The sequence below is a fragment of the Salmo trutta genome, chromosome 3, assembly GCF_901001165.1.
Source record: "Salmo trutta chromosome 3, fSalTru1.1, whole genome shotgun sequence".
Lineage (NCBI taxonomy): Eukaryota > Metazoa > Chordata > Actinopteri > Salmoniformes > Salmonidae > Salmo > Salmo trutta.
This window is the reverse complement of record NC_042959.1, coordinates 56,702,714-56,729,722: the sequence shown is the minus strand read 5'-3', so window position 1 is coordinate 56,729,722 and position 27,009 is coordinate 56,702,714. Positions and strand designations below refer to the sequence as shown.

Genomic DNA, 27,009 nt, shown 5'->3' with positions numbered 1-27,009 from the left:
TCAGAGACGCAACATCGCGAGACTTCTGGGAACGCTTGCTAAACAGACCAGGCTGCATTCCAAACACTAAACAAACACACCCTCTCCCCTCAGCCCTCAAATTAAATCGACACTTCTGATAACGTTTCATGACGTCTGACGAGTTTACACTTGCAGGGCAAGGGGTGAGGGAGGAATAATTCATTTTAAATGGACCGCCCTTGCCCGGAAATTCGTTACTCGTTCGTCCCGCGACGGTTGTATTTTCAGCCACTGGTAGTTTGTGGGCACTGCAGTCAATTATGATTGCATGTCTACTTATATTAACTATGTAATTATTATTATAAACTGGGTGGTACGAGCCCTGCATGCTGATTGGATGACAGCTGTTGTATATCAGACTGTATACCACTGGTATGACAAAACATTTATTTTGTACTGCTCTAGTTATGTTGGTAACCAGTTTGTAATAGCAATAAGGCACCTCTGGGGTTTGTGGTATATGGCCAATATACCACAGCTAAGGGCTGTGTCCAGGCACTCCGCGATGCGTCATACATAAGAACAGCCCTTAGCCGTGGTATATTGGCCATATCCCTCATGCCTTATTGCTTAAATATATTTGCCTACTGTATGATAGCTAACAAATTAATTAGCTAACTAACGTTAGCCCGCCTAGCTACTTCCGAAGAAGGAAAATGTTTTATTCTACAATTTCCTAAAGCTAACCAAACAAAAACAATGACTTTTACGTGATGTGTTTGTGCATTAGTAGCACAATTTCTAACTTATTTACATTTGTTTTTACTTACACTTGTATGTTGTCTCCATATTGTTCTTAGCGGATGTACAATCATCGCAAATTGAATTATGGGGCGTTATCCAAATTTCTGACTTCAATGCATTCAAAATAACTGGGAACTCGAAAAACAAAACAAAAATTTGAACGGTCATACAACTCGGAAACTCAGGCCTCTTTCAGGAGCTGCGACTTTCCGACCATAAAATCACTGACATCATGATTTTATATCGTATTTTTCTGAGTAACCAGTTGTTTTGAATGCGGCATTAGCTACCCAACATCGCCATGTCATCGCCTACAAGCGTGATTTCGCAGTTTCTGCCTATCTTCATGTACTGGCTTTGTCAATATCCCCATTGAATAAAAAAAAAATATGATTTAACCTAATTGTTTGTCTAAATCGTATCCTTGGGATATCCCAACTCTGTCACCATTTATTTATTTATTTTACTCATTTAACTAGGCAAGTCAGTTAAGAACAAATTCTTATTTACAATGACAGCCTACCTGTCACGTTCTGACTCTAGTAAGATGTCATTTTCTATAGTAGAGTAGGTCAGGGCGTGACAGGGGGTGTTTTGGGGGTTTTCTATTTCTATGTTTAAGTTCTAGTTGGAGGCAGCTGATCCTCGTTGCCTCTGATTGGAGATCATATTTAAGTAGGGTTTTTTCTCTTCCTGTTTTGTGGGTTATTATCTTTTGAGTAGTGTTTGTTTCTCTCTGCGTCACGGTTTGTTGTTTTGGTATATTTAGTGTATTGCATTACGTTTCACAAATAAATAAAAATGTGGAACTACAAACACGCTGCACCTTGGTCCGCTCCTTTGAACAGCCGTGACACTACCGGGGAACAGTGGGTTAACTGCCTTGTTCAGAACAACAGATTTTTACCTTGTCAGCTCGGGGATTGAATCCAGCAACCTTTCAGTTACTGGCCCAACGCTATAACCACTAGGCTTCCTGCCGTCACATTCCCCAGGTAATTTACTAGAAAACCCACCTACCTCCTCAAAGTTCTGTTAATTGTGTAAGTCTAAAGTCTAAATCGTATCCTTGGGACATCCCAACTCTGTTACCATTTTTTTGTTGTTGATTTAACTAGGCAAGTCAGTTAAGAACAAATTCTTATTTACAATGACAGCCTACACCGGCCAAACCCGGACGACGTTGGGCCAATTGTGCGCCGCCCTATTGGACTCCCAATCACAGCTGGTTGTGATATAGCCTGGAATCAAACCAGGGTGTCTGAAGTGATGCCTCTAGCACTGAGATGCAGTGCCTTATACTACTGCGCCACTCGGGAGCCCCAACGGTTAAGATAAGGGTTAGTTAATTAAGAGTATGGTTTAGGGTAGGGACGTCCCAAGGATCCCGGATAAAAGTAACCAATTATTAACCTGTCATAGGTGCATAACGATGGAGGAATTCAGATATGACATTGTTTTCGCACTACCAGAGAAGAAGAGGTGAAGCGAGAGGGTCCACTCCATTCAACATCTGTCCATGTGGGAATACAGCGATAACCACAAACTGCTTGCCTTTCCGCCTTTGGAACGGCTCGCATTGTTAGGGCAGAGACAAGACGATCTCATCATTATTTACAGTATCTCTGGCACTACCCATTGGCCGTGTTAGAGAAAATCAAAACTGCAAAGTATCATTGGTAAATTGTGTCGGACTGATCTACAAATAATGAGTTGTTATTTATGATGCAATGTGATTTGTAGATCAGTCAGGTAGTCACCTGTAGTCGTTTTTGATGCTCTCGAACATGGCCACAGAGTTGTTAACTACAGCACAAGACATCATTCAATCTACAGTTGAAGTTGGAAGTTTACATACAGTGAGGGAAAAAAGTATTTGATCCCCTGCTGATTTTGTGCGTTTGCCCACTGACAAAGAAATGATCAGTCTATAATTTTATTGGTAGGTTTATTTGAACAGTGAGAGACAGAATAACAAAAAAATCCAGAAAAACGCATGTCAAAAATGTTATTAAAATGCAAATCAATTTATGAGGGAAATAAGTATTTGACCCCCTCTCAATCAGAAAGATTTCTGACTCCCAGGTATCTTTTATACAGGTAACGAGCTGAGATTAGGAGCACACTCTTAAAGGGAGTGCTCCTAATCTCAGTTTGTTACTTGTATAAAAGACACCTATCCACAGAATTAATCAATCAGATTCCAAACTCTCTACCATGGCCAAGACCAAAGAGCTCTCCAAGGATGTCAGGGACAAGATTGTAGACCTACACAAGGCTGGAATGGGCTACAAGACCATCGCCAAGCAGCTTGGTGAGAAGGTGACAACAGTTGGTGCGATTATTCGCAAATGGAAGAAACACAAAAGAACTGTCAATCTCCCTTGGCCTGGGGCTCCATGCAAGATCTCACATCGTGGAGTTGCAATGATCATGAGAATGGTGAGGAATCAGCCCAGAACTACACGGGAGGATCTTGTCAATGATCTCAAGGCAGCTGGGACCATAGTCTCCAAGAAAACAATTGGTAACACACTACGCCGTGAAGGACTGAAATCCTGCAGCGCCCGCAAGGTCCCCCTGCTCAAGAAAGCACATATACATGCCCGTCTGAAGTTTGCCAATGAACATCTGAATGATTCAGAGGACAACTGGGTGAAAGTGTTGTGGTCAGATGAGACCAAAATGGAGCTCTTTGGCATCAACTCAACTCGCCGTGTTTGGAGGAGGAGAAATGCTGCCTATGACCCCAAGAACACCATCCCCAACGTCAAACATGGAGGTGGAAACATTATGCTTTGGGGGTGTTTTTCTGCTAAGGGGACAGGACAACTTCACCGCATCAAAGGGACGATGGCGGGGCCATGTACCGTCAAATCTTGGGTGAGAACCTCCTTCCCTCAGCCAGGGCATTGAAAATGGGTCATGGATGGGTATTCCAGCATGACAATGACCCAAAACACACGGCCAAGGCAACAAAGGAGTGGCTCAAGAAGAAGCACATTAAGGCCTAGCCAGTCTCCAGACCTTAATCCCATAGAAAATCTGTGGAGGGAGCTGAAGGTTCGAGTTGCCAAACGTCAGCCTCGAAACCATAATGACTTGAAGAAGATCTGCAAAGAGGAGTAGGACAAAATCCCTCCTGAGATGTTTGCAAACCTGGTGGCCAACTACAAGAAATATCTGACCTCTGTGATTGCCAACAAGGGTTTTGCCACCAAGTATTAAATCATGTTTTGCAGAGGGGTCAAATACTTATTTCCCTCATTAAAATGCAAATCATTTTATAACATTTTTGACATGTGTTTTTCTGGATTTTTGTTGTTGTTATTGTCTCTCACTGTTCAAATAAACCTACCATTAAAATTATAGACTGATCATTTCTTTGTCAGTGGGCAAACGTACAAAATCAGCAGGGGATCAAATACTTTTTTCCCTCACTGTACACCTTAGCTAAATACATTTAAACTCAGTTTTTCACAATTCCTGACATTTAATCCTAGTAAAAAATCTCTGTATTAGGACAGTTAGGATCACCACTTTATTTGAAGAATGTGAAATGTCAGAATAATAGTAGATAGAGATTTATTTCAGCTTTTATTTATTTCATCACATTCCCAGTGGGTCAGAAGTTTACATACACTCAATTAGTATTTGGTAGCATTGCCTTTAAATTGTTTTGGGTAGCCTTCCACAAGCTTCCCACAATAAGTTGGGTGAATTTTGGCCCATTCCTCCTGACAGAGCTGGTGTAACTGAGTCAGGTTTGTAGGCCTCCTTGCTCACACACGCTTTTTCAGGTCTGCCCACACATTTTCTATAGGATTGAGGTCGGAGCTTTGTGATGGCTACTGCAAAAACTTGACTTTGTTGTCCTTAAGCCATTTTGCCACAACTTTGGAAGTATGCTTGGGGTCATTGTCCATTTGGAAGACCCATTTGCGACCAAGCTTTAACTTCCTGACTAATGTCTTGAGATGTTGCTTCAATATATCCACATAATTTTCCGTCCTCATGATGCCATCTATTTTGTGAAGTGCACCTGTACCTCCTGCAGCAAAACACCCCCACAACATGTTGCTGCCATCCCCATGCTTCACAGTTGGGATGGTGTTCTTTGGCGTGCAAGCGTCCCCCCTTTTCCTCCAAACATAACAATTGTCATTATGGTCAAACAGTTCTATTTTTGTTTCATCAGACCAGAGGACATTTCTCCAAAAAGTATGAAAAAAGTTTTTAAAAGTATGATCTTTTCCCCATGTGCAGTCTGGCTTTTTTATGGCAGTTTTGGAGCAGTGGCTTCTTCCTTGCTGAGCGGCCTTTCAGGTTATGTCAATATAGGACTCGTTTTACTGTGGATATAGATACTTTTGTACCCGTTTCCTCCAGCATCTTCACAAGGTCCTTTGCTGTTGTTCTGGGATTGATTTGCACTTCTCGCACCAAAGTACATTTATCTCTAGGAGACAGAACGCGTCTCCTTCCTGAACGGTATGATGGCTGCGGGGTCCCATGGTGTTTATACTTGTGTACTATTGTTTGTACAGATGAACGTGGTACCTTCATTCGTTTGGAAATTTCTCCCAAGGATGAACCAGACTTGTGGAGGTCAACAATCTTTTTTCTGAGGTCTTGGCTGATTTCTTTTGATTTTTCCGTGATGCCAAGCACAGAGGCACTGAGTTTGAAGGTAGGCCTTGAAATACATCCACAGGTACACCTCCAATTGACTCAAATTATGGCAATTAGCCTATCAAATGCTTCTAAAGCCATGATGTAATTTTCGGGAATTTTCCAAGCTGGTTAAAGGCACAGTCAACTGAGTGTATGTAAACTTCTGACCCACTGGAATTGTGATACAGTGAATTATAAGTGAAATCTGTCTGGAAACAATTGTTGGAAAAATGACTTGTGTCATGCACAAAGTAGATGTCCTAACCGACTTGCCAAAACTATAGTTTGTTAACAAGAAATGTGTGGAGTGGTTGAAAAACGAGTTTTAATGACTTCAACCTAAGTGTATGTAAACTTCTGACTTCAACTGTACTTTTTGAAATTACCGCCTATGAGCTAGAATTGGAATCTTTAACTGTGCTAATGCAGATTTTTTTAAAAGCAGTAATGGAGAGCACTGCATAATACGGTGATCTTAGCAAATGAGGCATTTTTGGTACTTGGGGCAGCCATCTTTCTGCATGTCCACTATTATTTGGTGACAGCCAAGGGATATGAAAGATTCAGAAATGTAATTTCTCCTTTTTATTATAGTAGGCTTAGTAAAAGAGAATGAACATTCCTACAGAAAAAGATGTCTGCTGAGGAAATGTAGGATTACAAAAATTGTATTAATTTGAAATTAATAAAAATATGCATTATCTGTCTGTTTAAATTGAAGACAAATAGGCTCCACATGTTAATAAACATACCCTTCACCCCCCCTCCCAAACACACTTTTTAATTTACTTATTTATAAATCTTAAACAAGATCGAATCCACCTGATGTGATGTCATCAAATGCCTGTTGAAAAAAATTGACTCTCGACTCTTGAGTCCATTCATTCTGCCTTTATAGAGGGAGGTGAGACTTCCAGGGGGTCATTCTCTTCCTTGTATCCCCCCTCTGCAGTGTCCGAGGGCCCCAATTTATATCTGCCCTGCAGGTGCCACCCATAGAGCCCTCCTAGCACTAGCACACAAACACACACAGCCAGGAGAAATGATACCGCCACCAATTCACTATGGTAATTCTTGGCTGTTAAGGGTTCTTTGTGGTTGACAATGTCTTCTGGTTTCTCACTGCTGGACTGGGGGTCTGGGGTCATATCCTCTGGCTTCTCAGTACTGGAATTGGTGTCTGGAGTCTTGTCCTCTAGATTCTCAGTCGTGGACTGTGTTTCTGGAGTCTTGTTGGTTGTGGTTACATCTGTGGTGATGACTGGATCCTCCCCAAAGTTGATGAGGTCTAGCTTGTCAGTGTCGCTTGGGATTTCCATCATGGTGGTCATCTGGTCTTTAGTCTCTGTGGTGGTGATCCGAATTTGAACGGCTGGAGTATCAATGACCCGAGGAGAGACACTCTGTCTCACAGTGTAGATAGCTGCTGTCTCCTCATAACCCCTCTCCACAGAGATGCAGTGGTAGATTCCGAAGGTGTCAGGTGTGGCCATGAAGACCAGATTCTCATCTCTAGAGTGAAAGAAGAGGTGGTGGGGCAGAACGCTGGCTTTGGCGGACTTCCAACTCAGGGTTGCCAGATTGGAGGATCTGGAACACTTCAACCTCACTACTTCATTTAGCTGTGCGTACACCTCCACTGGGGATAGAATGTGAGCACAGACAAATTAATGAGTTATACATACTACAGAGCACTCAATGCTTAAATATAATGGTTTATTACTGGTTTTATTACTTTATAATCCCAATACACTTGTGTCTAATTGTAGTGATCACCTGGCAGAGGTTTAGCTGTGAGGGAACCTTGACACTCCTTCATCACGTTGCCATGCTCCACATCCTGCCGTCTGACAGCAACAACACATACAAATGCAAAGATGGAGTGAGAGAAAGAGAGATGGAAAGGTAGGTGAGAGAGAGGGATGTCCATTAACATTGGTGCCCTGACTGTGTTCTCTTCATTGTACAAATGCATGCATGAGTGCTAGGCTGAGATGTCATCGATTTAACAATTATTTATAAAAAGAAAAATTATGAATGGAAATGCCACATGGAACCATCAGTATGTGGAGGCCAGTGATTAATCTAAAGATCTAAAGTTGGACTCACGCATTGGCTGGAATGGCAGACACACTGGCACAGTGTCCACTGGCAGGGTCCCAGCCACAGAGGGGGTCTCGTGCCAAAACACACTGGGCACAGCTCTTATAGGACGAGCACTGGGATACAGGCACCTGGGTCACCCCTTCAGAGGTCCCCACATAAAGCACACCCTGCAATAGGAGGAACAGGCATCAAATGGCTTTAGTGGATGAAAGGCCACAGACAGTATACAGAGAGATGCCCATTGAAAACATACATTGACAAAAGTTAAGATTGAACAAATGTGTACCTTGGAGGTGGAGAGAAGTATGTTTTTCACCAGCTGTGTTTGTCTGAACACTTGGATCTCCTCTATGATGTGGGTATCCTTGTTCAACAGCACAGCTTTGTGGAGAAACCCAGACTCTGACCAAGAAAAGAGTGAAAGACAAAAGTTGCAAACAAAAGAAAATGTGCTGTGACAAAATTATCTGCCATCAAATTTGGGATGGGAGTTGTATCACCACATGAGCAATCGGACAGAGGTTTACAGACCAAGATTGAAGAGCAATGTCCAGATTGAAAATAACTATGACACACCACTAAGCAGGAAGAGTATGGTGTAGTCCTGGCCATTGGCCGCTTTTGTCCGTAGTGCAGCAATCCGACTGTAGCGCTGGTCAGGGGAGTTGAGAACTGGTGCATTGCCTATCGGACGCACACTTCCACTGGCTAGGAAACTTTCCTTGACTGCCATTAGAGTGGTGTCTGAGGCATTGTCCAACCCACACTGTCAACAAAAAGGCCATAAACTCAGTCATTACAATTGCCATGAGGGAAACACATGGGGTAAAGAGGATTTGGTCATTAGGCTAATTGCACAAGTCCATAAATTAACAACTATATAAATCTATTATAGCCACTGCAAAAAAATAGGTAAGCCATGAGAATGGATCCTTATAAAGGATATTGTTCTCAACCCTGCCCATATACCCTAATCTACCCTGAGTATACAAACATTAAGAACACCTGCTCTTTCCATGACATAGACTGACCAGGTGAAAGCTATGATCCCTTATTGATGTCACTTGTCAAATCCACTTCAAATCAGTGTAGATGAAGGGGAGGAGAAAGGTTAAAGAAGGATTTTTAAGCCTTGAGACAATTGTGATATGGATGGTGTATGTGTGCCACTCAGAGGGGAAATGGGCAAGACAAAGGATTTAAGTGCCTTTGAACGGGGCATGGTAGTAGGTGCCAGGCGCACCGGTTTGTGTCAAGATCTGCAACGCTGCTGGGTTTTTCACGCTCAACAGTTTCCCATGTGTAACAAGAATGTTCCACCACTCAAAGGACATCCAGCCAACTTGACCCAACTTTGGAAAGCACTGGAGCAAAGATGGGCCAGCATCCCTGTGGAACGCTTTTCGAAACCTTGTAGAGTCCTTGCCGCAACGAATTGAGGTTGTTCTGAGGGCAAAAGTGGGGGAGTGCAACTCAAGATTAGGAAGGTGTTCTTAATGTTTGGTAAACTCAGTGTATACTTCTACAGTATAGGATTGGCCCATCCACACCTTGCCCAGGTTGCTACTCTTGTCCATGCGAGGACTCCATTGGTGGTTTTGGAATATCTTGTAATTCCCAGCAAACACATCTTTGATGTCCCCAAGCCGAAAGGCACACACAGCAGACTGCCCTGAAGCCACTGACCTGGGAGTGGAAGAGGAGAGAGGAGATATAGACAGAGGGTAGGCCAGCAGGAAAGAGGGATGTGAAAGAGGGGGCAGAACAATATAGAAAAAACTATTTTGTGAGAAAGTTAACCCAAATATTGGCACAATTGTTTGGTCATGTCATTAGACCTCCAGACATCTCATCTTACATATGCAGTTAGACTTTGGCATGCTCTCACTCACCATTGGGATGTGAAGATACCATAGAAAATAATATCTTGTGTGGAGTAGCCCTCCGATGGAGTGAGGGTGAACACATCCTGGATGATATTGAAAGGCAGCTCTTTGGGGGGCCGACAAAGAAGTTCGGCTTTAGCAAAGGAAGTCCAGCGTTTCTGCAGGATGCGCTCTCCCCCAATGTCATCCTGACACACCCACGGACAACATATTTGTTTAGTAATAATCATGACATGGTTCACTTTTTGGGGCACTCTGTTTTGAGAGTGTTCTGAATACACCTCTGGCCTTTTACAGTGCCTTCAGAAAATATCCACACCCCTGGACTTTTTCCACATTTTGTTGTGTTACTGCCTGAAAATACTGCCACAATACCCCATCATATCAAAGTGGAATTACAGTGAGCTCCAAAAGTATTGGGACATTGACACATTTTTTGTTGTTTTGGCTCTGTACTCCAGCACTTTGGATTTGAAATGATACAATGTCTATGAGGTTAAAGTGCAGACTGTTAGATTTAATTTGAGGGTATCTTCACACGTCAACCGTTTAGAAATTACAGCACGTAATTACCTAGTCTTCCCGATTTAGGGGACCAAAGGTATTGGGACAAATTCACTAGTGTATTAAAGTAGTCAAATGTAGTATTTGGTCCCAAATTCATAGCACACAATGATTACATCAAGCTTGTGACTTTACAAACTTGTTGGATGCATTTGCTGTTTGTTTTGGTTATGTTTACGATTATTTTGTGCCCAATGGAAATGGTAAATAATGTATTGTGCCATTTGAGTCACTTTTATTGTACATAAGAATAGAATGTTTGTAAACACTTCTACATTAATGTGGATGCTACCATGATTACAGTAGCCCTGAATGAATAGTGTATAATGATTAGTGAGAAAGTTAGATGCACAAATATCATAACCCCAAGACATGCTAACTTCTCTATTTGTTGGCTTAAGGGGGAAGATGTTACAGGCTTTGGTTTTTCCATTTATGTTTTGAGGTTGGACTTTTGCTGGTCAACACATAGGGCGTACTGATTGGTGTCACCTCGTTAGTCAGTATGTTTTACACCTGTGCTGGCTTGTCCATTTTGTTAGTCAGAAGGTGTTTCAACTGAGCTGGCCCATGTGCTATTTAAGGGTGGCTGACCCAGTACTCCAGTTGTCTTGATAGATGTGGAGGGTTAACACCTTTAGTTGCGTTAGGGGAGGTTAGCATTTTTTGGCAGGTATGATATTTGTGCATCTGTAACTCTCACTCACTCATTATTCATGATTCTGTACCCCACACATACAATTATCTGTTAGGTCCCTCAGTCGAGCACTGATTTTCAAACACAGATTCTACCACAAAGACTAGGGTGGTTTTCCAATGCCTCACAATGAAGGGTACCAATTGGTACAGTTGAAGTTGGAAGTTTACATACACCCTCCTGCAGCAAAGCACCCCCACAACATGATGCTGCCACCCCCGTGCTTCACGGTTGGGATGGTGTTCTTCGACTTACAAGCCTCCCCCTTTTTCCTCCAAATATAATAATGGTCATTATGGCCTAACAGTTCTATTTTTGTTTCATCAGACCAGAGGACATTTCTCCAAAAAGTATGATCGTTGTCCCCATGTGCAGTTGCAAACCGTAGTCTGGCTTTTTTATGGCTGTTTTGGAGCAGTGGCTTCTTCCTTGCTGAGCGGCCTTTCAGGTTATATCGATATAGATACTTTTGTACCTGTGTCCTCCAGCATCTTCACAAGGTCCTTTGCTGTTGTTCTGGGATTGATTTGCACTTTTCGCACCGAAGTACATTCATCTCTAGGAGACAGAACGCGTCTCCTTCCTGAGCGGTATGACGGCTGCATGGTCCCATGGTGTTTATACTTGCGGCCTATTGTGTGTACAGATGAACGTGGTACCTTCATGCGTTTGGAAATTTCTCCCTAGGATGAACCAGGCTTGTGGAGGTCTACCATTTCTTTTCTGCAGTCTTGGCTGTTTCTTTTGATTTTCTGATTATGTCCAGCAAAGAGGCACTGAGTTTGAAGGTAGGCCTTGAAATACATCCACAGGTACACCTCCAATTGACTCAAATTATGTCAATTAGCCTATCAGAAGCTTCTAAAGCCATGACATCCTTTTCTGGAATTTTCCAAGCTGGTTAAAGGCACAGTCAACTGAGTGTATGTAAACTTCTGACCCACTGGAATTGTGATACAGTGAATTATAAGTGAAATAATCCGTCTGTAAACAATTGTTGGAAAAATGACTTGTGTCATGCACAAAGTAGATGTCCTAACCGCTTTGCCAAAACTATAGTTTGTTTACAAGAAATGTGTGGAGTGGTTGAAAAACAAGTTTTAATGTCTCCAACCTAAGTGTATGTAAACTTCTGACTTCAACTGTAGATGGGTAAAAAATAAAACAAGCAGACATTGAATATCCCTTTGAACACGGTGAAGTTATTAATTACACTTTGGATGGTGTATCAATACACACAGTCACTACAAAGACACATGCATCCTTCCTAACTCAGTTGTCGGAGAGGAAGGAAACCGCTCAGGGATTTCACCATAAAGCCAATGGTGACTTTGAGTTTAATGGCTGTGATAGGAGAAAACTGAGGATGGATCAACAACATTGTAGTTACTCCAATACTAACCTAAATGACAGAGTGAAAAGAAGGAAGCCTGTACAGAATACAAATATTCCAAAACATGCATCCTGTTTGGATTAAGGCACTAATGTAAAACTGCAAAAAATGTGGCAAAGAAATTAGCTTTATGTCTTGAATACAATAAGAGTTAGGTTTGGGGCATATCCAACTACACATCACTGAGTACCACTCTTCATATTTTCAAGCATGGTGGTGGCTGCATCATGTTATGGGTATGCTTGTCATTGGGAAGAATTAGGGAGTTTTTTTTGTTGGATCAAAATAAACGGAATAGAGCTAAGCACAGGCAACATCCCAGAGGAAAACCTGGTTCAGTCTGCTTTCCAACACTGGGAGACAAATTCACCTTTCAGCAGAGCAATAACCTAAAACAGAAGGCCAAATATACACTGGAGTTGCTTACCAAGATGACATTGAATGTTCCCGAGTGGCCTAGTTACAGTTTTGACTTAAAATGACTGTCTAGCAATGATCAACAACCAACTTGACAGAGTTTGAAGAATTACAAAAAGAATAATGTGCAAATGTTGTAAAAGCCAGGTGTGCAAAGCTCTTAGAGACTTACCCAGAAAGATTCACAGCTGTAATCACTTCCAAAGGTCATTCTAACATGTATTGACTCGGGTGTGAATACTTACGTAAATTCTGTTTTTTTATTTTCAATACATTTGCAGAAATGTCTAAAAACATGTTTTCACTTTGTCATTATGGAGTATTGTGGGTAGATTGGTGAGAAGAAATAGAATTTCAATCCATTTTGAATTCAGGCTGTAACACAACAAAATGTGGACTAAGTCAAGGTGTATGAATACTTTCTGAAGGCACTGTAAATACTCTCCTGTCAGTAATCACAGATGAAGCAGTCACATTTCTGCCTTGTGAAAAAGAGAAGTTGCATCTCAAGAGGGTTCTCATATCCTTCTGAGTAAATCTGTGCATAGGAGAATGGGGAGGGACACTGACCTACCATTCTACCAGGTTTAGGGGGCAATTCCTACTCAATTCAGGTAATGATTTTAATTTGAATTAATTAATTGGAGAAGTTAACATGTTATATTCAATGAGGATTTGTTTCCCAATTCATTTACTGGATTAATGTTAATTTCTCCTATATTAAATGGAATCGAAGCCCCATCCTGTTACTTACCTTGCAGACCTGGGCTACCCGCGCTACTTTGAACTCATCCAGGAAGCTGTACTCATTTCCAAATTCACTGAAGAAGAAGTACACCTTCCCCTCGCTGGTGTCAGATGCGGAACTGACGAAAGTGGGCTCTGAAATAAAAGGAAATTACACAAACATCTCAGACAATTACACAAACATCTATTCAAGCACAGACAGGTAATACACAACATTGTATGTGGACACCCCTTCGAATTAGTGGATTTGGCTATTTTAGCCACACCCGTTGCTGACAGGTGTGTAAAATCGAGCACACCGCCATGCAATCTCCATAGACAAACATTGGCAAACAAGAATATGCATATTATTAGTAGATTTGGATAGAAAACACTCTAAAGTTTCTAAAACTGTTTGAATGGTGTCTGTGAGTATAACAGAACTTATATGGCAGGCAAAAACCTGAGAAGATTCCAAGCAGGAAGTGGCCTGTCTGTCAATTTGTAGTTCTTCATTTGGTTCTCTATCGAAACTACAGTATCTGAGCTGTTACGAAGCACTTTCTAAGGCTTCCATTGGCTCTCTAAAGCCTTCAGAAAGCGGATTGAGGCGTCTCCGGTCTCTGGGCAGAGTATACTAGCACAGTTTGTCAGTGGTCTGCCTAGTGACAAAGAGATTGGAGATGCGCGTTCCCGCGACCATGCTGTTTTTTCTTTTCTCTCTTTGAATGAATACACTATTGTCCGGTTGGAATATTATCGCTGTTTTACGAGAAAAATACCATAAAAATTGATTTTAAACAGCGTTTGACATGACATAATGTCCTAGGAGTGTCATCTGATGAAGATCAAAGGTTAGTGCTTAATTTAGCTGTGTTTTGGGTTTATGTGACATATATGCTTGCTTGGAAAATGGCTGTGTGATTATTTTTGGCTGTGTACTCTCCTAACAATCTAATGTTTTGCTTTCGCTGTAAAGCCTTTTTGAAATCGGACAATGTGGTTAGATTAATGAGAGTCTTGTCTTTAAAATTGTGTAAAATAGTGGTATGTTAGAAAAATTTAAATTATAGCATTTTTGAGGTTTTGTATTTCGCGCCACGCTCTACCATTGGATATTGATTGTCCTCAATTAAGTTAGGAGAGTACACAGACAAAAATAATCACACAGCCATTTTCCAAGCAAGGACATGTGTCAATAAAACCCAAAACACAGCTAAATGAAGCACTAACCTTTGACGATCTTCATCAGATGACACTCCTAGGACATTATGTTACACAATACATGTATTTTTTGTTCAATAAAGTAAATATTTATATCCAAAAACAGCATTTTACATTGACGCGTGATGTTCAGAAAATTTATTCCCACCAAAACGTCCGATGAATGTGCACATCAATTTACAAAAATACTCATGATAAACATTGACAAAATATATAATTTTTTTTTAAAGAATAATAGATAGACTACTCCTGGATGCAACCGCTGTGTCAGATTTTAAAAGAGCTTTACGGAGAAAGCACATTTTTCAATATTCTGAGTACATAGCTCAGCCATCACAGCGAGCTATTCAGACACCCGCCAAGTTCGGGGCAACCTAAACTCAGAATTAATATTAGAAATATTCTTTTACCTTTGCTGATCTTCGTCAGAATGCACTCCCAGGACTGTTACTTCCACAAGAAATGTTGTTTTTGTTCGAAATAATCCATATTTATGTACAAATACCTCCGTTTTGTTCATGCATACAGATCACTTATCCAAAGGCATAACGCGCGAGCGCGGAACCAGAGATGAAGAGTCAAAATGTTCCATTACCGTACTTAGAAGCATGTCAAACGCTGTTTAAAATCAATCTTATATTCTTGTTTCTGGGCAAGAGTAGTAACCACTTTAAATCGGGTACGTTTTTCATCCGGCCGTGAAAATACTGCCCCCTAGCCCAGACAGGTTAAACACTGTTTCCCATGCTTGTTCAATGAACCATAAACAATGAATGCACCTGTGGAACGGTCGTTAAGACACTAACAGCTTACAGACAATAGGCAATTAAGGTCACAGTTATGAAAACTTAGGACACTAAAGAGGCCTTTCTACTGACTCTGAAATACACCAAAAGAAAGATGCCCAGAGTTCCTTCTCATCTGCATGAACGTGCCTTAGGCATGCTGCAAGGAGGCATGAGGACTGCAGATGTGGCCAGGGCAATAAATTGCAATGTCCGTACTGTGAGACGCCTCAGACAGCGCTACAGGGAGACAGGACGGACAGCTGATCGCTCTCGCAGTGGCAGACCACGTGTAACAACACCTGCACAGGATCGGTACATCCGAACAACACACCTGCGGGACAGGTACAGGATGGCAACAACAACTGCCCGAGTTACACTAGGAACGCATAATCCCTCCATCAGTGCTCAGACTGTCCGCAATAGGCTGAGAGAGGCTGGACTGAAGGCTTGTAGGCCTGTTGTAAGGCAGGTCCTCACCAGACATCACCTGCAACAGCGTTGCCTATGGGCACAAACACACCGTCGCTGGACCAGACAGGACTGGCAAAAAGTGCTCTTCACTGACGAGTCACGGTTTTGTCTTACCAGGGGTGATGGTCGGATTCGCGTTTATCGTCGAAGGAATGAGCGTTACACCGAGGCCTGTACTCTGGAGCAGGATCAATTTGGAGATGGAGGGTCCATCATGGTCTGGGGTGGTGTGTCACAACATCATCAGACTGAGATTGTTGTCATTGCAGGCAATCTCAACGCTGTGCGTTACAGGGAAGACATCCTCCTCCCTCATGTGGTACCCTTCCTGCAGGCTCATCCTGACATGACTCTCCAGCATGACATTGCCACCAGCCATACTGCTTGTTCTGTGTGTGATTTCCTGCAATTCAGGAATGTCAGTGTTCTGCCATGGCCAGCGAAGAGCCCGGATCGCAATCCCATTGAGCACGTCTGGGACCTGTTGGATCGGAGGGTTAGGGCTAGGGCCATTCCCCCCCAGAAATGTCCGGGAACTTGCAGGTGCCTTGGTGGAAGAGTGGGGTAACATCTCACAGCAAGAACTGGCAAATCTGGTGCAGTCCATTAGGAGGAGATGCACTGCAGTACTTAATGCAGCTGGTGGCCACACCAGATACTGACTGTTACTTTTGATTTTGACCCCCCTTTGTTCAGGGACACATTATTCAATTTCTCTTCGTCACATGTTTGTGGAACTTGTTCAGTTTATGTCTCAGTTGTTGAATCTTGTTATGTTCATACAAATATTTACACGTTAAGTTTGCTTAAAATAAACACAGTTGACAGTGAGAGGACGTTTCTTTTTTTGCTGAGTTTATATTGTGTTCCCTACAGGTTATAGAAAAGAGCAGAAGCTCTGAATTATCTGTTCAGACCACAGTCCTACCTACCAACAGGTTATGGAAAATGTGCTCTTTTAGCATTTCTCCAGTAGGTTTCCTCAAGGAGAAAGGTCTGCACTTCTATGTCAAAGATAAAACAAAAACACAGTGATGTCTGTAAAAACACTACAGTAAATTCTATGGTATACTACATTCTTCAAAAACAGTATAGTAAATAACAGTATACTACAATCTGCAAAAACACTACATTAATCACTATAGTATATACTACAGTTTTATTTTATTACAGAATTTATACTATAGTTAACTGTAAAAACTACAGTAAATACTACAATATTCACTGTAGTGTGTTTGCTGATTACTACAGTATACTACAGTGAATACTACATTTAAGTCCGCAAAAACACTACAGTGAATACTATAGTATGTACATATACCATAGTATACTATATGATTTTTTAATGTGGGATATCACAGCGTTTATCCAAAAACCCTCTAAAACTCCCATTCATTTCCCCATAGGCTTTGGCCAAAGAGCAATGGCGGAGTAAGTGCCCCAAAAAATATGTCATTACTATTGCGCTCTATTTGTTGAAGACCACTCACCATTCAAGGTCACTGAGGTATCCTGGCTAACATCTGGGCGACCATCTTTACTGAGATGGCGGGAGACCATTGGTGTCTTACCCAGGAAGTCATTTGTAGTAGCTGTGAAAAGCTCACCATCTATAGAGAAACATGTTCAAAATTGAGGTATCCGAGTGACAAGAACAAAATACAAAGTACAGCATTTTTTTGGAAGTGTTGGTGTCTTCTTGGAAATTGTCATGTGGCATTGTCACCAAGGCAGTCCACTAATTCAGCTACAATTGGCTCTCCACATTATCAATCTCACCAACAGAGATGGCTGTGTTTCTATGATATGGGTTGAACGGGCAGCAACCTTTTGCGTCATTGTACTTCCTGGGGACTTTGGCCATGGTGAGAGTGTCTGTGTCCTGAGAGAATGAGAGAGAAAGGGACAGACACATTGAGAAAGGGGGAGAGGGGAGGAATTATAGGACCATAAGTGGGAAAAAGAGAGAAGGGTCATTGAAAATGTGTTATAGGTTTCATTATCATATAAATACTCTGTCTATCCAAATATGACGTAAAGGAGAAGAACAAAAGGCATTAGGAGAGTCTAGATCTGCAGAGTCTTACCATATAGGTATCATGAGGGTTGTATGCAAATGTTCCACAGGCATACAAGTGGGTGGCATTGATGGGTTGCAGCACTCGCACAAAGTTGGGACAGTCCGTCTGAGGAAAATAAGTACATAGGCAGATATCAAAGAGGTGAGAGTGGTTCTCATGGTTTCTTGTGAAGGCAAGTGCGTGCATTGAAGTGCAAGATGACTCAATGAATACCGTTTCTTTCTTGCCCTTAGTGGTACACTTGTGAAGAACATCTGGAGGGGGCTTCCAATCCATCTATAGGAGAAACAGACAGAGAGAATATTTGTAAGACTGTAGGAACCTTTTATAAACTTATCTCTGATGAAATAAGATAGCTCCCTCTTCCGCTCGAATGTGCCTACCTTAGTCTTCATGGTTATGACATCAGGCTGGCTGACATCCAATGAGAGCACAGCATCTTGTGCCCCTACAAACAGAGTGAAGCCGTCGTCACTTAGCAACAGTGTGGTGGTGTTTTTACTGTCTGGTCGCCTGAATAAGGGAAGAGGTCTCTCTGGGCTTTCTGAAAGGAAAGGCAAATAAAAATGGTATGATTATGATGTATGCTTATTGTGTGAACCAGCAGTTAACACCGGACCATGGGTATTGATGCATTCTTCGTAAATTGTGTTTGATACCCTTCCATTTATTCAATTTATTCAATAAGCCTTTTCTTCAATATGCCCCCCCCCCACACACACACACACACACAGCTAAAAAGTTATAATGGGGTTCCATAATGTAGTAGCTAGTGCTCACTTTTAGACTGTAAGATTTAGCTCATCTTCTCATCTCTTTTTACCACAACTATTCTGAAACGGCATACGTACTGTGTATATATATGTATCCAAACAAAAACTCAGACTCTGTGGTCTCACTTTTGAACATGTAGCACTGTGCACAGTTTAATTTTAGATTTTGAGTGGCTTGGCCTTTGAATCTATCATCTTGACATCTCTGATTGTGGTCATTGACTTTCTTGTAAAACTGTATGCAAGCAAATGAGTCACAAAGAGCAAAAAAAGAAACTGTCAAAATACTATACTGTACTGTAGCTGACGACTGTGTGATCACGCTCTCCGTAGCCGACGTGAGTAAGACCTTTAAACAGGTCAACATAGACAAGGCTGTGGGGCCAGACGGATTACCAGGACGTGTGCTCCGGGCATGTGCTGACCAACTGGCAGGTGGCCTCACTGACATTTTCAACATGTCCCTGATTGAGTCTGTAATACCAGCATGTTTAAAGCAGACCACCATAGTCCCTGTGCCCAAGAACACAAAGGCAACCTGCCTAAATGACTACAGACCCGTAGCACTCACGTCCGTAGCCATGAAGTGCTTTGAAAGGTTGGTAATGGCTCACATCAACACCATTATCCCAGAAACCCTAGACCCACTCCAATTTGCATACCGCCCAAACAGATCCACAGATGATGCAATCTCTACTGCACTCCACACTGCCCTTTCCCACCTGGACAAAAGGAACACTTATGTGAGAATGCTATCGAAGAGCCCTCACTGCTGCACGATCATCCTATTTTTCCAACTTAATTGAGGAAAATAAGAACAATCCGAAATTTCTTTTTGACACTGTCGCAAAGCTAACTAAAAAGCAGCATTCGCAAATGGAGGATGGCTTTCACTTCAGCAGTAATAAATTTATGAACTTTTTTGAGGAAAAGATCATGATCATTAGAAAGCAAATTACGGACTCATCTTTAAATCTGGGTATTCCTCCAGGGCTTCATTGTCCAGAGTCTGCACAACTCTGCCAGGACCTTGGCTCAAGGGAGATACTAAAGTGTTTTAGTACTATATCTCTTGACACAATGATGAAAATAATCATGGCCTCCAAACCCTCAAGCTGCATACTGGACCCTATTCCAACTAAACTACTGAAAGAGCTGCTTCCTGTGCTTGGCCCTCCTATGTTGAACATAATAAACGGCTCTCTATCCACCGGATGTGTACCAAGCTCACTAAAAGTGGCAGTAATAAAGCCTCTCTTGAAAAAGCCGAATCTTGACCCAGAAATTATAAAAAACTATCGGCCTATATCGAATCTTCCATTCCTCTCAAAAATGTTAGAAAAAGTTGTTGCGCAGCAACTCACTGCCTTCCTGAAGACAAACAATGTATACGAAACGCTTCAGTCTGGTTTTAGACCCCATCATAGCACTGAGACTGCACTTGTGAAGGTGGTAAATGACCTTTTAATGACGTCAGACCGAGGCTCTGCATCTGTCCTCGTGCTCCTAGATCTTAGTGCCGCTTTTGATACCATCGATCACCACATTCTTTTGGAGAGATTGGAAACCCAAATTGGTCTACATGGACAAGTTCTGGCCTGGTTTAGATCTTATCTGTCGGAAAGATATCAGTTTGTCTCTGTGAATGGTTCGTCCTCTGACAAATCAATTGTAAATTTCAGTGTTCCTCAAGGTTCCGTTCTAGGACCACTATTGTTTTCACTATATATTTTACCTCTTGGGGATGTCATTCGAAAACATAATGTTAAATTTCACTGCTATGCGGACGACACACAGCTGTACATTTCAATGAAACATGGTGAAGCCCCAAAATTGCCCTCGCTAGAAGCCTGTGTTTCAGACATAAGGAAGTGGATGGCTGCAAATTTTCTACTTTTAAACTCGGACAAAACAGAGATGCTTGTCCTAGGTCCCAAGAAACAAAGAGATCTTCTGTTGAATCTGACAATTAATCTGGATGGTTGTACAGTCGTCTCAAATAAAACTGTGAAGGACCTCGGCGTTACTCTGGACCCTGATCTCTCTTTTGAAGAACATATCAAGACTGCTTCAAGGACAGCTTTTTCCATCTACGTAACATTGCAAAAATCAGAAACTTTCTGTCCAAAAATGACGCAGAAAAATTAATCCATGCTTTTGTTACTTCTAGGCTCGACTACTGCAATGCTCTACTTTCCGGCTACCCGGATAAAGCACTAAACAAACTTCAGTTAGTGCTAAATACGGCTGCTAGAATCCTGACTAGAACCAAAAAATTTGATCATATTACTCCAGTGCTAGCTTCCCTACACTGGCTTCCTGTTAAGGCAAGGGCTGATTTCAAGGTTTTACTGCTAACCTACAAAGCATTACATGGGCTTGCTCCTACCTATCTTTCCGATTTGGTCCTGCCGTACATACCTACACGTACGCTACGGTCACAAGACGCAGGCCTCCTAATTGTCCCTAGAATTTCTAAGCAAACGGCTGGAGGTAGGGCTTTCTCCTATAGAGCTCCATTTTTATGGAATGGTCTGCCTACCCATGTGAGAGACGCAGACTCAGTCTCAACCTTTAAGTCTTTACTGAAGACTTATCTCTTCAGTAGGTCCTATGATTAAGTATAGTCTGGCCCAGGAGTGTGAAGGTGAACGGAAAGGCTGGAGCAACGAACCGCCCTTGCTGTCTCTGCCTTGTCGGTTCCCCTCTTCCCACTGGGATTCTCTGCCTCTAACCCTTTTACAGGGGCTGAGTCACTGACTTACTGGTGTTCTTCCGTGCCGTCCATGGGAGGGGTGCGTCACTTGAGTAGGTTGAGCCACTGACGTGGTCTTCCGGTCTGGGTTGGCGCCCCCCCCTTGGGTTGTGCCGTGGCGGACATCTTTGTGGGCTATACTCGGCCTTGTCTTCGGACGGTAAGTTGGTGGTTGTAGATATCCCTCTAGTGGTGTGGGGGCTGTGCTTTGGCAAAGTGGGTGGGGATATATCCTGCCTGTTTGGCCCTGTCCGGGGGTATCATCGGATGGGGCCACAGTGTCTTCTGATCCCTCCTGTCTCAGCCTCCAGTATTTATGCTGCAGTAGTTTATGTGTCGGGGGGCTAGGGTCAGTCTGTTACATCTGGAGTATTCTCTTGTCTTATCCAGTGTCCTGTGTGAATGTAAATATGCTCTCTCTAATTCTCTCTTTCTTTCTTTCTTTCTTTCTCTCGGAGGACCTGAGCCCTAGGACTACCTGGCATGATGACTCCTTGCTGTCCCCAGTCCACCTGGCCATGCTGCTGCTCCAGTTTCAACTGTTCTGCCTGCGGCTACGGAACCCAGACCTGTTCACCGGACGTGCTTGTTGCACCCTCGACAACTACTATGATTATTATTATTTGACCATGCTGGTCATTTACGAACATTTTAACATCTTGACCATGTTCTGTTATAATATCCACCCGGCACAGCCAGAAGAGGACTGGCCACCCCTCATAGCCTGGTTCCTCTCTAGGTTTCTTCCTAGGTTTTTGGCCTTTCTCAGGAGTTTTTCCTAGGGAGTTTTTCCCAGCCACCGTGCTTCTTTCACATGCATTGCTTGCTGTTTGGGGTTTTAGGCTGGGTTTCTGTACAGCACTTTGAGATTTCAGCTGATGTACGAAGGGCTATATAAATAAATTTGATTTGATTTGATTTGATTTATTCATTGACTACAGCTCAGCGTTCAACACCATAGTACCATCAAAGCTCATCACTAAGCTAAGGATCCTGGGACTAAACACCTCCCTCTGCAACTGGATCCTGGACTTCCTGACGGGCCGCCCCCAGCTGGTGAGGGTAGATAGCAACACATCTGCCACGCTGATCCTCAACACTGGAGCTCCACAGGGGTGCGTGCTCAGTCCTCTCCTGTACTCCCTGCTCACCCACGACTGCATGGCCAGGCACGACTCCAACACCAGCATTAAGTTTGCAGATGACAAAACAGTGGTAGGCCTGATCACAGACAACGACGAGGCAGCCTATAGGGAGGAGGTCAGAGACCTGGCTGTGCGGTGCCAGAATAACAACCTATCCCTCAACGTAACCAAGAATAAGGAGATGATTGTGGACTACAGGAAAAGGAGGACCGAGCACGCCCCCATTCTCATCGACTGGGCTGTAGTGGAGCAGGTTGAGAGCTTCAAGTTCCTCGGTGTACACCTCAACAACAAACTAGAATGGTCCAAACACACCAAGACAGTTGTGAAGAGGGCACGACAAAGCCTATTCCCCCTCAGGAAACTAAAAAGATTTGGCTTGGATTCTGAGATCCTCAAAAGGTTTTACAGCTGCAACATCGAGAGCATCCTGACTGGTTGCATCACTGCCTGGTACGGCAATTGCTCAGCCTCTGACCGCAAGGCACTACAGAGGGTATTACGTACGGCCCAGTACATCACTGGGGCTAAGCTGCCTGCCATCCAGGATCTCTACACCAGGCTGTGTCAGAGGAAGACCCTAAAAATTGTCAAAGACCCCAGCCACCCCAGTCATAGACTGTTCTCTCTACTACCGCATGGCAAGCGGTACCAGAGTGCCAAGTCTAGAGCGGTACCAGAGTGCCAAGTCTAGGACAAAAAGGCTTCTCAACAGTTTTTACCCCCAAGCCATTAGACTCCTGAACAGGTAATCAAATGGCTACCCGGACTATTTGCATTGTGCCCCCCCCCCCAAACACTCTTTTTACGCTGCTGCTACTCTTGGTTTATCATATATGCATAGTCACTTTAACTATACATTCATGTACATACTACCTCAATTGGGCCGACCAACCAGTGCTCCCCCACAGGGGCTAACTGGGCTATCTGCACTGTGTCCCGCCATACGACCCGCCAACCCCTCTTTTACGCTACTGCTACTCTCTGTTCATCATATATGCATAGTCACTTTAACCATGTCTACATGTACATACTACCTCAATTAGCCTGACTAACCGGTGTCTGTATGTAGCCTCGCTACTTTTATAGCCTCGCTACTGTATATAGCCTGTCTTTTTACTGTTGTTTTATTTCTTTACTTACCTATTGTTCACCTAACACCTTTTTTGCACTATTGGTTAGAGCCTGTAAGTAAGCATTTCACTGTAAGGTTACATCTGTTGTATTTGGCGCACGTGACAAATAATCTTTGATTTGATTTGATTTGGAGAAATAGGGGATATAATGGACCATTGTTTTGATTGGGTAACAGCTTGAGGGGAAAAGTAAATGAAGTATGAAAAAAAAATACAATATTGGATGCCCCATGTAGCATAAACCAATCACAACTGTCACCTGACCTAAACATGTATTATCAGGCAGTCTGTGCTTATAGTGTATTTAAGTGTGTCTGTCCATACAGTCTGTCTGTGGCCTTGGTCAGTAGTTCCCAAACTGTGGGGTGCAGGCAGGGCGTGGGGTCCAGCTTTCAACTTACTCTTGAAAGTTGTAATAGTAGAACGCACAAGGAGCCATTTGGAAATTGGGTAGTGCATCATCCGTTTTCCTCATCATGTCTGTCATTGCATACCTTAGAGAGCTATTTATAACTTGTCAGAAATGTCCAGGTCAACTAGCCCATGTCAGCTAAAGTGTTTTAGCTAGGTTTTTTAGCCCAGAGATTCTGTTGGAATGTATGCGTCACTCAAATGGCACATGAATACACATTAGACATGGAAAAATCTATAGAATTGCAAGATAATTAGCTTTAAAACTGCAACATTTTCTCTTCACCCCATGACAAAAGGGTTAACATTGCAGGAAATAAGCTTTAAACCTGCTAAATATTCTCTCCGACAATAAAAGAGGTGTGTGTCATGAACAGCTTGTGTCAAAAACAGTGCTTGTGCCCATAGAAATAGAGGTGGCGCGAGAGCGTACAAGGGGGGCGAGGGATGTTCCCCAATGCTGGAAGTGGGGCCTGAGTGAAAAGGTCTGGGAAACCCTGGCCTGGGTTATGTGACTTGGTGTCTATCGTGCCATCGTGTTTCATACCACTGTGATTTCTTAAGATTTAGAGGAAGAGGCACAAACTGAAACTCAAGTGACGTGCATACAGCCACATTGCTATGCGCAGTCTCAGCAGTTCAACATGAGAAAGTGTTTTTCATATTATATCCTGACAAATTATATATTTACATGAAATAAACTTGAAATAATATCTGACTTGCCTGAATGCTGCATCTTTGCAAGATTCACACACACATGCAAATACATAAAAACCCAGTAAATGGACATGAAAAAACAATAATGAATCAAATGTTTTACTAACCGAGGGGGAAGGAGATCCGTGGAGGTTCCAACCCTAGTGAAGGGGTCAGGAGAAGCCCCAGTAGAGCAGAGAGACGCCAAGCCAGGCTCCCATATTCCATGATGGGGGTGCTCCTCTCAACAGGACCGGCTGGAATACCTGGATGGAGATTGAGGCGAAGGATGTGAAAGGATCTGTTGTTGAAGAGGACTTCCTCATATGAGCACAATGTGCTGAGAGCATGCTGCGCTGAGAGCTTTGTTACACACTTGAAAAAGGTGTTGCAATGTTGTGGCCTGCATCGTCTGATTTCCTCTCGTCATCACCATAACTCGAAAAGAGTGCCTTTTGCGCCCCTTTGATACTTTAAGTAGAAATTGTGCACCAATATTTGCATTTTTTAAAGACTGTTATAATAAATAAGTGCCCCGTTAATAATAAATCAGATTTTTAATATGAATAAAGACTTGCAACCTCTGATTTTAACCCACTTAACTCCAACATTTCTCCAAGTTTTCACCATCATCGTAAAGCCATAGTTATTTTGTTGCATTGACAAATTCATTTCTGAATATTATTATTAATTTCCTGTGATTAGTGATTAATTTACCTCTGTCCCTCATTTTAAGGTCAACTTTGTTACATGAAACTAACTCGCAATGTAATATGGTAACATTATTCTGTTATAAATATTTTTTTCAAAAGAAACTTTGAACATTTAACCTAGTCGATTTCTGTAGCCCCGTGGAAATCAAATTAGCATAATATCCCATAGGGTCCAACTGCGACTTCATCTCTCAGAGCAGTCATCCCTCAGGGTCTATGCTGTCTACCTACCGATATGTCATCTCTCCGTGCAGTGCACCTCTCAGGAAAAGTAGGGGTATCGAAAGGAGTGGGCATTTCGAAATGAACCATAATAGAAGAAGTGGGGCTTCGAAAGGAGTCTTACATGCTGACCACACCGGCCGCATTATGTGCAGGAGCGTTGCAAAATAAATAATTAAATAATTTCATCCAAACTGCTCGCATGCTTGGTTCTACTTTTGACACACTGCAAGTCCCACCTCTCCCATCTCATTGGTTTTTGAGAGCATATACCCACGTGGGTGAATGAAAGAAGAACTGAGGTCCACACTTCAGTCCAGTTGGTGGTGGTAATGCACGTTAAAGTTGGTTGCCAACCGACATATAACACAAAGAAGAAGAAGTCTGAAGGAGGAGAGATTACTAGAAACTAACTAGGTTTCCCCTTTTATCTGTGGATTAATTGTTGGAGTAGAGAACAGACGATTTGTGTGACTCAAAATGGGTCAAAATTCTACAAAGATGCAGAAAAAAGGACCTTGTGCATTTCAGGTAAAATAACAACCTAATGTTTATATCCCAGGACAAATTAGCTAGCAACAGCAAGCTAGCAACAGCAAGCTAGCTAGCTAATTGTCCATGAATGTTTAATGTGTTTCGACCTGTCCACAAATTAATAGTTGGTTCAGAGTTCTATTGATATTTCAACCTGCTTGTCCTGATCGCGTCAGGTGTGGATGGACAAAATCAACATGCGTGAAAACATTTTTTTTTTTTGCATAGCTGAAATTCCTTACTGTCATCTCTGCAGACCTTGACTAACGTCCAGTAACCCAAACGACATCTTGAGTAGCACCTTTCGAAACCCCCACTTCTCCTTATATGGTTCCTTTTGAAACGTCCACTTCTTTCGAAACCCCCAATTTTCCTGAGAGATGACATATCAGTAAGTGGAAGCATACTGCAGAGACCCTGAGGGATGACTGCTCTGAGAGATGATGTTACAGCTGGACCACTCTCTCAAAATCTGTCAATTTAAGCTAGAGAACAGTTTTTTCTGTTGCTTTGGATGCGTCTCAATCCACCGCAACTGCCGTTCGCACTTCCGCACCTGCGGTGAAAGGTGACAGGGCTAGAGCGGTGTTTGTCAGGCCATGAAACATCGGTCTTTACACAAAATCGTCTGTAGTATCTGAATGGTTTGGCCTACCATGACCCCTCTATGGAAAGATGAGATTCTCACGGTGATGTTCTCCGCTTTGCTCTACGACCCCCACAAGCATCTTGGGACTCGTCTGAAGTCGGTACAGCCGATCTGCCACCATCTTTCTGTAGCGTCCAAACAGTTTGGGCTACACACTAATATAACCCCTATGTGGAACAGTGA

The 27,009-nt window shown here is 42.6% G+C and overlaps 1 protein-coding gene across 1 annotated transcript; it reads right to left on the bottom strand.

The window, feature by feature from the left end:
* Window positions 1-6,005: 6,005 nt before the first annotated feature.
* LOC115180134 (semaphorin-4A) lies at window positions 6,006-25,070 on the bottom strand. Its single transcript, XM_029742028.1, has 14 exons — window positions 24,837-25,070; window positions 18,176-18,336; window positions 18,006-18,068; window positions 17,799-17,897; window positions 17,491-17,593; window positions 17,202-17,321; window positions 13,257-13,384; window positions 9,438-9,619; window positions 9,096-9,231; window positions 8,122-8,311; window positions 7,832-7,947; window positions 7,549-7,712; window positions 7,216-7,286; window positions 6,006-7,078 (listed from the first exon to the last, which is right to left on the bottom strand). Exons 1-14 carry the CDS (start codon window positions 24,934-24,936, stop codon window positions 6,321-6,323), a joined length of 2,391 nt encoding a protein of 796 aa, XP_029597888.1. The 5' UTR covers window positions 24,937-25,070; the 3' UTR covers window positions 6,006-6,320.
* Between the last annotated feature and the right edge of the window lie 1,939 nt (window positions 25,071-27,009).

What these genes read in the sequence shown, in the direction of transcription:
- LOC115180134 (XM_029742028.1), bottom strand. Translation starts at nt 24,936, where the DNA reads ATGGAATATGGGAGCCTGGCTTGGCGTCTCTCTGCTCTACTGGGGCTT. An exon ending in TCATAACCATGAAGACTAAG is followed by an intron (nt 18,069 to 18,175) that starts GTAGGCACATTC and finishes TTTCTCCTATAG; the next exon opens with ATGGATTGGAAGCCCCCTCC. An exon ending in TACCTCAGTGACCTTGAATG is followed by an intron (nt 13,385 to 17,201) that starts GTGAGTGGTCTT and finishes CTTTTATTTCAG; the next exon opens with AGCCCACTTTCGTCAGTTCC.